The sequence below is a fragment of the Pseudopipra pipra genome, chromosome 4, assembly GCF_036250125.1.
Source record: "Pseudopipra pipra isolate bDixPip1 chromosome 4, bDixPip1.hap1, whole genome shotgun sequence".
Taxonomy (NCBI): domain Eukaryota; kingdom Metazoa; phylum Chordata; class Aves; order Passeriformes; family Pipridae; genus Pseudopipra; species Pseudopipra pipra.
In genome coordinates, this window is record NC_087552.1 from 75,927,100 (window position 1) to 75,936,577 (window position 9,478).

At 62.6% G+C, this 9,478-nt stretch overlaps 1 protein-coding gene across 2 annotated transcripts; it reads right to left on the minus strand.

The window, feature by feature from the left end:
- Positions 1–851: 851 nt before the first annotated feature.
- On the minus strand, positions 852–8,453 carry TEX261 (testis expressed 261). 2 transcript variants are annotated; one of them, XR_010430351.1, is made up of 7 exons: positions 8,293–8,453; positions 7,472–7,551; positions 6,928–7,081; positions 5,658–5,725; positions 4,550–4,652; positions 1,833–3,640; positions 852–1,155 (listed from the first exon to the last, which is right to left on the minus strand). XR_010430351.1 is itself a non-coding variant. In XM_064653636.1 (6 exons), exons 1-6 carry the CDS (start codon positions 8,360–8,362, stop codon positions 3,525–3,527), a joined length of 591 nt encoding a protein of 196 aa, XP_064509706.1. In that variant the 5' UTR covers positions 8,363–8,453; the 3' UTR covers positions 852–3,524. The 2 variants fall into 2 exon arrangements, 1 of the variants encoding a protein (XP_064509706.1); XM_064653636.1 differs by having other exon boundaries at positions 852–3,640.
- Between the last annotated feature and the right edge of the window lie 1,025 nt (positions 8,454–9,478).

The following is a 9,478-nucleotide window of genomic DNA, read 5'->3' on the forward strand; positions in this document are numbered from 1 at the left end:
TGTCACTGTGTGCTGGCCGGGGGGGGCACAGCGGGACGGGGCTGGGAATGGGGCTGGGAACGGGGCTGGGAACGGGGCTGGGAACGGGGCTGGGAATGGGGCTGGGAACGGGGCTGGGAATGGGAATGGGGCTGGGAAGGGGGCTGGGAACGGGGCTGGGAATGGGGCTGGTAATGGGGCTGGGAACGGGGCTGGGAACGGGGCTGGGAACGGGGCTGGGAATGGGGCTGGGAATGGGAATGGGAACGGGGCTGGGAATGGGGCTGGGAACGGGGCTGGGAACGGGACTGGGAACGGGGCTGGGAATGGGAATGGGGCTGGGAATGGGAATGGGGCTGGGAATGGGAATGGGGCTGGGAATGGGAATGGGGCTGGGAATGGGACTGGGAATGGGACTGGGAATGGGGCCAGGAATGGGGCTGGGAATGGGAATGGGGCTGGGAATGGGGCTGGGAATGGGAATGGGGCTGGGAATGGGAATGGGGCTGGGAATGGGGCTGGGAACGGGACTGGAGCTGCTGCCAACGGGCCCTGGAAAGAGGCCTGGTGGGACCAGAGCAGGACACGGGATGGGAAGGGATGATGCTCTTCAGCCCACGCTTGGTTTTAAGCCTTGGGGTCCCCGGGAGATGGGTTTTCATGGAATTCCAGACTGGTTTGTGTTGGGAGGGACCTTAAACCCCACCCAGTCCCACCCCCCGCCACGAGCAGGGACACCTTCCACTAGCCCAGGTTGCTCCAAGCTCTGTCTGGGCAACCTGTGCCAGGGCCTGCCCACCCTCCCAGGAGGGAATTTCCTCCCCCAGCCCCCCCTGTCCCTGCCCTCCGGCCGTGCTCCTTCTCCAACACCACACGGTACCAAAATCCTTTATTCCCTCGGGGGTTGGAGCAGTTGGGGACAGGCAGGACTGCGGCTGCTCCCAGCACCCCCGAGGAGGGGACAGACCCCTTCCCACGGACCCGTGGTCCCCCCATTCCCTGGGAACAGCCAGGACACGCTGCTGTCACGACACTCCAGCACTTGGCTCTTTTCATCCCTTTTTTTCCTGCTCCTCTCGAGCGCCCACGAGTCGAACTGAAATATTTAAGGTGGGGAGCAACCTCCCCAATTCCACAGCTCCTCCTCCTCCCTCTGGACTCTCCAGGAGCGCTGCCCTGTGGGAAGCAGGCACGGAGAGGCCTCATCCCTGCCTGGACAAGGCCCCTGGTGCTGGGAAAGGCGGCAGAGCCCCAGGGAGGGGCTGGGAGCGCTCGGGGGGCCGGGGCTGGGATCACCCCTCTCCTGCTTCCTGAGCGTCTCCAAATCCAGCTTTGGGGGCCATTCCCAGCCCCACCTGCTCTCACCTCTCCCTCCCCTCCCAGCTCAGCACCAGGGAAATGTCAGGGCCCGAGGAGGGAGAGTCCCCCCCGTCCTGCCCTTTCCCTGTGCCCGCTCCGTATCGAGTGAGCTCCTCTCCCCTCATTACCCCCTCCAAGCATCCATGAAAATCGATGATCCCGCGGGATGGGGGAGCCAGGAGCAGGCAGAGACGCCTCGGAGAGCAGCTGTCTGGGTGTGAATCCACGACTCTCAAATGGAACCGTGGAATGTGGGTGGGAAGGGGCCCTAAAGTTCACCCGGTCCCACCCCCTGGGACACCTTCCACCGGCCCAGGTCGCTCCAGGCTCCGTCCAACCTGGCCTTGGGCACTTCCAGGGATGGAGCACCACTTCCAGGGGTGGGGCATAATCACAATAACAGTCAAACACTCCATCCAAGTGGTAACTCCCACCTTGTCTGAAGCTGGAGCACCTCCCAGCCCCTTTGTGGCTGGACCCTGGATCGTTCCTACCTTACCCTGGTGAATATCCAGAGATTTTCCACCTTATCCCCCAGATTTCCCATGTTCCCTGCGTGTCAGGGGGATGTTTTGGCCCAAGCTGGGCTCCTGAGGGTGTGTTTCACCCCAAAGCTCCCTGCTCAGGGCAGGGGATGGATCCCAGCCTGGCCTTTGCTTCCCTGCGGCCTTTCCTCCTCCTTTCCCTCGTTAAACATTGATGGGGTTACACAACTCCCCTGAAACCTGGTTCAGCTCCAGGAGAGGAGTGTCCTGAGTGGGATCCAGGCAGGAAAAATGGACTTGGCAGCTGGAAAAACACAAGTAACCAACCCTGGCTCCTGGCTGAGTGCTCGGGAAAATGGGGATTCAGGGATCAGGAGGGACACGAAGGCTCCTGATGCTCCTCATTTCCATCCTGGGCCATCCCTCCACCCTGCCCTGTGCTCCTGTCACGGCTCTCCAGGAGTTTTCCACCCCTCCTGCATCAGGTTCAGAGGGAGAAAACCTCACCCTGCGACCTTGGAGCAAAATTCCAGCCCCTGGGCTGGACAGCAGCTTTTCCAAGGTATTATCTCCTAAAATCTCCAAAATTTATTGTTGTGCACAGAGGGAGATTCCTCCCATGGCACCAACTCCATCCCTGGAAGTGTCCAAGGCCAGGCTGGACAGGGCTTGGAGCACCCTGGGAAGGAGCACCTATGGAAGGTGTCCCTGGGTGGGATTTAAGGTCCCTTTCCCCCCCAGACCATTCCAGGATTCCAGGAATGCTCAGGAGCTGCCACATCCAGCCTCTCCAACAGGGCAAACTTCTCCCACGAGCCATTTTCCTCAGAAACTCCTCCCAAAGCTTTCCTGCCCCGTGCCCCTGCCCTGGTGGATCCAGGGAATTCCTGTGCCCATCCTGGCACAGGCTGGAGGTGGCCAAAAACACGGAAAAAAGGGGATTTTTATGGTTACAAGGAACGAGAACAAAGGGTTCACCCCCTCCTCAGTATGAATCCTTCCCTTTGGGAAAGGGGGGAGGCCTGGAGAGCTCAGAGCTCTGGGAATGCCCAGCAGAGGCCCGGGAGAAGCTGAGGAGATTCCCATGGAGCAGAGACTTCACTTCCATGAACAGCTCCCCAGCAGCTGGAGCATCCTGGACAGTCCTGGCCAAGCCAGAGAGAAAAAGGGGAATTCCCAGCACTGAAACCAAACCAAAGCAGCAGCTGGGTCCTTGCAGGGGGGCAGGGACGGGCCCCGCCCTCGCCGTCCCTTCCCCGGGAACGGCGGAATCCTCCGGATTTATTCCAACTCCTCCTCTCCTTTTTAATTAATGGCTCTGTGTAAACCTCAGGGGAAGCTGGAGCCCGTCCTGTGCCATCCCGAGGGAGCTGCTCCCCAAAACCCCCCAGGCACAAACACCTGGCTGGGAATTCCCACAGGTGACACTTCCCGGGGCCGGACCCTGCCGGGCTCGGCCGGAGCCCGACCTCCTCCTGGGCCACGTTCCCGAGGGATCAGCAGGGCTGGAGGAGGCAGTGCCAGCCCTCCCCGTGTGTCTGGCAGCTCCAGGCGTGTCCCAGTCCATCCATTCCCAGGGAAATCCCCTCGGGAGCCGGGGGGGGGCTGGCGGAGCTGTGGGGCCCTCGGCACAGTCTGGGGTGTCCCGGCTCCGTCCCGGCTCCGTCCCGGCTCCGTCCCCGCTCCCCCAGCTCCCCCAGCTCAGTAGATCTTCTGCCTGCTGGGCAGGATGGCCTCCTTGATGAAGGAGAAGATGAGCAGGATCCCGGAGCGCTTCCCTCTCTTGCCCTTGGTGAAGTAGTTGGACACCACGTCGTCTGTGGGAGGAGGGAGGGAATCACAGCCAGGAGTTCCCTGGGAACGCCACGGGAACCCAGGGACACCTCCCACCCAGCCCACCCCGGTGTTCCACCTGCTGCAGGGAGCCCAGAGCCTGAGCCCCCCTTCCTGGGATGTTGGGAGAATCCAGGGAAAGCGACAGCACCCAGGAATGCTGTGGCTGCTCCATCCCTGGGAGTGTCCAAGGCCAGGCTGGACAGGGCTTGGAGCAACCTGGGATAGTGGGAGGTGTCCCTGGGGGTGGAACTGGATGGGCTCTGGGTCCCTTCCCACCCAAACCTTTCCAGGATTCCACAGTTCTGCTCTGGAGCCAGGCTGGGAGAGCTGGGGGGGTTCCCCTGGAGAAGAGAAGGCTCCAGGGAGAGCTGAGAGCCCCTGGCAGGGCCTGAAGGGGCTCCAGGAGAGCTGGAGAGGGACTGGGGACAAGGGAGGGAGGGACAGCACACAGGGAATGGCTTCCCACTGGAAAAGGGGGGATTTAAATGGGATATTGGGAAGGGATTCATGACTGGGAGGGTGGGGAGGCCCTGGCCCAGGTTGCCCAGAGAAGCTGTGGCTGCCCCTGGATCCCTGGGAGTGTCCAAGGCCAGGCTGGACGGGGCTTGGAGCAGCCTGAGCTGGTGGGAGGTGTCCCTGGGGCTGGAACCAGAGGGGCTTTAAGGTCCCTTCCCAGCCCAGCCCTTCCATGAGCCCGGGGCTGAAGAGGTGCAGGATGGAGCCAGGATTCCCTGCCCACCTTCCCCACAGCCCCAGGAGGGAATGGGGTGCAGGGGGCACATGTGTCCCACCCTATCCCACCCTATCCCACCCTATCCCACCCCTATCCCACCCTATCCCACCCCTATCCTCCCCCTATCCCCCCATATTCCCCCCCTATCCCCCCTCACCTCCGGGCTGCACCGTGGAGGGCAGGACGTTCTCCCCGGCCGACAGGGACACGAAGAAGGCGAAGGGGATCAGCCACAGGCAGAAGGTGAAGTAGGCCAGGACCTGTGGGCAGAGCCCCCCAATTCCCACCTGGAGCCCCACACGGACGGGGTGGGACCTGCCCTGCAGCCCCCAGAGCCGGCCCTGCCCCAGGATCAGGGACAAACCCCCGGCACTGCAGGAGGGGAAGGGGGTCCCAGAGCTCTCTGCTCCCACTGCTACAGGGCACAGTCAGACAGGCAGCTCATTAAATCCTCCCCACGCCCTCCAGGCAATAACAGGAAGGGGGAAGAGCTGGGCTGGCTCCTCCTGCCCCGGGGTTCTCCTTCCCTCTAACCAAAAAATGCCCTTTTTTCCCACATTTCCTCAGGGAGAGACGAGCCCGGGGGTGCTGAGCCACCAACCAGCCTCCCCGGGCCCCAGAAAAGTGTTAAACTTCCTTAAAAGTGTTAAACTTCTTTAAAAAGCAGGGGGTTTATTTATCTTGGTGAATTTTTTCAGTTTGCTTTTTAGAATTTGCACCAAGCAGCAGCAATTTGTGGGGGGGGGGGGGGCCCCAAAGAAGCCCCTTGGGGAACGTGGGGCTTTGCCTTGGCAGAGGATGTGAGGATGTGACATGGAATTAGAGCACAAAAGATAACAGAAGTGAAGAGCAGTAATTCCAAAAGGGAAGTGATTTGGGGTCAGATTGTAAAAAAAAAATAAAAAAATAAAGAAATAAAATAATGTTATTTTCTATTTTTCCTGGCTTTTAGGATTTTAGAAAAAAAAAATAAAAATACGAAAATAAATAAGAAAATAATTTCTTCAAAAAAAATAAATAATAAAAAAGAAATAACCCATGTCTGTGTTTGGAGTTGGCTGGGAAAGCTCCAAACCCACACCTGGAAGAAGAACCTGCAGCTTCCCTGGGAGGGAACAAACTCAGGAACCCCCAGGGAAGGGCTGCAAAAATAACCCTGGAAGTGTTGGAGCTGCTGACCCAAAAACTGGCATTTCCCTCCCTCCTCCCTCCCTCCTCCCTCCCAGCAGCAGCAGAGCAGGGCTGAGCCCCTGCCCAGGTCTCACCTCAGAGAACAGGTAGAACTCCTCAGCAAAGAACTGGAAGGCCAGGTAGTGGTTGAGCACGACCAGCACTGCAGGGGGACGGGGGGTCAGGGACTCCCACGGGAGAATCCCAGCCCCTGGAATGGGGACAGCCCCCCCTGCCCCTTCCCACGGCCCCACAACCCCAGTCCTGCTCATCCTAAAACACTTGGAAACCCCCCCATGGGGTGAGCAGCCACCCCCAAACTCAGGGACACTCCGAGGCCTCAGGGACCCCCAAACTCGGGGGTGGCACTGGATGGGATTTAAGGTCCCTTCCAACCCAAACCATCCCAGGGTTCTGGATCATCTCAGCTCTGGAGCCAGGCTGGGAGAGCTGGGGGGGTTCCCCTGGAGAAGAGAAGGCTCCAGGGAGAGCTGAGAGCCCCTGGCAGGGCCTGAAGGGGCTCCAGGAGAGCTGGAGAGGGACTGGGAACAAGGCAGGGAGGGACAGCACACAGGGAATGGCTTCCCTCTGCCAGAGGGCAGGGTGAGATGGGATATTGGGGAGGAATTGCTGGCTGGGAGGGTGGGGAGGCCCTGGAATGAAGTTCCCAGAGAAGCTGTGGCTGCCCCTGGATCCCTGGAAGTGTCCAAGGCCAGGCTGGACAGGGCTTGGAGCAACCTGGGCTGGTGGGAGGTGTCCCTGGGTGGGATTTAAGGTCCCTCCCAACCCAAACCAGTGTGAGTGGAAGCAGAGGGTGCCCAGGAAGCCCAGCATTCCCAGGAAAGCCTGGCATTCCCAGGAAAGCCCAGCATTCCCAGGAAAGCCCGGCATTCCCAGGAAAGCCCAGCATTCCCAGGAAAGCCCGGCATTCCCAGGAAGCCCAGCATTCCCAGGAAAGCCCAGCATTCCCAGGAAGCCCAGCATTCCCAGGAAAGCCCAGCATTCCCAGGAAAGCCCGGCATTCCCAGGAAGCCCAGCATTCCCAGGAAAGCCCGGCATTCCCAGCTCCACACCCCCCATGCCCAGATGGATCCCAGCCACATCAGCACCTGCCATTGAAGTGCCACCCGGGGCTCAAAGTCCTTCCCGGGCAGGGACAGCAATTCCCAAACCTCTGCTGCCCCCCAGAGCCCCCCGGGGATGACCCAGAGCCCCCCGGGGATGACCCAGAGCCCCCCGGGGATGACCCTGAGCCCCCCGGGGATGACCCTGAGCCCCCCTGGGATGGGGGGACGAGGCTCCCCCTCCCCAGCTCCCGCTCCCACCCCCCCATTTCCCCCCCCCGGGTGGGAACTGCCCCCTCACCGCAGGACAGGATGAAGTTGGAGGAGGTGAGGACGATGAAGGGGAAGGTCTGGAGCAATCCAAAGTACACCAGGTTGGTGAAGAGCCCCACGCCCACCAGGAACCCCGGGAAGTGCTCGAACAGGTACAGCCCCACCAGCACGGCCGAGGAGAACTGCGGGCACAGGGGGCAGCGGGGTCAGCGGGGGTCACCCAGGGTCAGTGGGGGTCAGCGGGGGTCACCCGGGGTCAGCCGGGGGGGCACAGGGATCCCCCCCGTGCCTCCCACCCCGGGAGAAGGTCCCAGTGGGAATCCCGCCCTGCTCCTGGCGGGACACACCCGGGTTCCCCAGCAGGTGGGCAGGGGTCACCCAGGGGTGGGGCAGCACCCCCTGTCCCCAGGGGGGGTGGGATGGGGTGGGGTGGGATGGCAGCAGCCCCTGCCACCCTCCCTCCGGGAATCAGGAGCTTCCCACGCGCTTCCCCCCCATCCCACGGCACAGCTGCTCTGCCCTCCCGGGGGGATTTCAGCCCCAAGTCCCCCGGAGATCCCCCCGGGACTCACCCAGATCATGTACTTGATGATCCTCCTGGTGACCACCGTGTACTCCTCGATCAGCTCCGCCAGGTAGTACAGCCCGGCCGCTGCGGGAACACCGGCGTCAGCACCGGGATCAGCACCGGGATCACCGGCATCAGCACCGGGATCAGCACCGGGAACACCGGGATCACCGGGATCAGCACCGGGATCAGCACCGGGATCAGCACCGGGATCACCAGGATCAGCACCGGGAACACCGGGATCACCGGGATCAGCACCGGGATCAGCACCGGGAACACCGGGATCAGCACCGGGATCGCCGGGATCAGCACCGGGATCAGCACCGGGATCAGCACCGGGATCACCGGGATCAGCCGGGGGGGGGGGGCACAAGGGGGACCCCCCCTCCCCGAAACAGCACAGGAGCCCTTGGGGACACCCAGGGACCCCCAGCCACTTGGGCCCCCAGGGACTCCCAGGGACCCCCAAATCTCAGGGACCCCCAGGGACCCCAAATCTCCGGGACACTCAGGGACCCCAAATCTCCGGGACACTCAGGGACCCCAAATCTCCGGGACTCCCAGGGGCCACAAGGGACCCCCAGTCACTCGGACACCAAACCTCGGGGCTCAGGGTCACCCGGGGACCCCCAACCTCAGGGTCACTCCGAGGGGGCACCCGGGGACCCCCAATCCCAGGAACACCCAGGGACCCCCCGGGCCCGGCACTCCCAGGGGTCCCGTGCCCGGCTCGGCTCCCCCAGCCCCGGCCGCCCCCTCCCCGCCGCCGCCCTCGCGACATATCGCGACAGGGCGCGGGGCGGGCCGGCCCGCCGGGGGTCTCACCGATGGCCAGGGTGACGAAGGCCACCTGCACGAGCAGGGACAGCCAGCTGAGCGCGTACATGAACCACATGGCGGGGCCGGGCCGGGCCGCTCCCGGGGCCGCTCCCGGAGCACTCCCGGGCCCGCTCCGGGAACACGCGGCGCCGGAACCACCGAGCGGCGGGGCCGCGCTGGGCGCGCCGCCAACGGCGCCCCCTGCAGGCGCGGAGGACTCGGGGCACGGCGGCGGCAGGGACGGGGGGACCCCCAAATATACCGGCACCCCTAAATATACAGGGACCCCCGGGATGTGGGGGACCCCCAAATATACCGGGAACCCCGGGATGGGGGGGTACCCCCAAATACACAGGGACCCCTGGGATGTGCGGGACCCCCAAATATACAGGGAATCCCGGGATGTGGGGTGTTCCCAAATATACCGGGAACCTCGGGATGGGGGGGACCCCCAAATATACCGGCACCCCTAAATATACAGGGACCCCCGGGATGTGGGGGACCCCCAAATATACCGGGAACCCCGGGGTGTGGGGGAATCCCAAATACACAGGGACCCCCGGGGTGTGGGGGACCCTCAAATATACCGGGAATCTCGGGATGTGGGGGACCCCCAAATATACCAGGAACCTCGGGGTGTGGGGGAATCCCAAATACACAGGGACCCCCGGGATGTGGGGGACCCCTAAATATACCGGGAACCTCGGGATGTGGGGTATCCCTAAATATACCGGGAACCTCGGGGGTCTGGGGGACCCCCAAATATACCGGGAACCTCGGGGGTCTGGGGGACCCCCAAATATACCGGGAACCCCGGGATGTGGGGGACCCCCAAATATACAGGGAACCCCGGGGTGTGCAGAGATCCCTAAATATACAGGGACACCCGGGATGGGGGGGACCCCCAAATATACCGGGACCCCCGGGATGTGGGGGACCCTCAAATATACAGGGATCCCCGGGGTGTGGGGGACTCCCAAATATACCGGGACCACCGGGATGTGGGGGGGCCCCCAAATATACAGGGACCCCCGGGATGTGGGGGATCCCCAAAGTGTACAGGGACCCCTTAAATGTACAGAGACCTCGGAATGTGCGGGGGGAACCCCAAATATACAGAGAGACCCCCCAAATGTACAGAGAGACCCCCCCAAATACACAGAGAGACCCCCCTAAATATACAGAGCCCCCG

Bases quoted from the DNA above. Each gene is read 5' to 3' on its own strand.
- TEX261 (XM_064653636.1), bottom strand. From the start codon at position 8,362: ATGTGGTTCATGTACGCGCTCAGCTGGCTGTCCCTGCTCGTGCAGGTG. The intron at 7,082-7,471 runs GTGAGTCCCGGG...CTGTGCCCGCAG, and splicing joins TCATCAAGTACATGATCTGG to TTCTCCTCGGCCGTGCTGGT. The intron at 4,653-5,657 runs GTGAGACCTGGG...CTCTGCCCACAG, and splicing joins AGTTCTACCTGTTCTCTGAG to GTCCTGGCCTACTTCACCTT.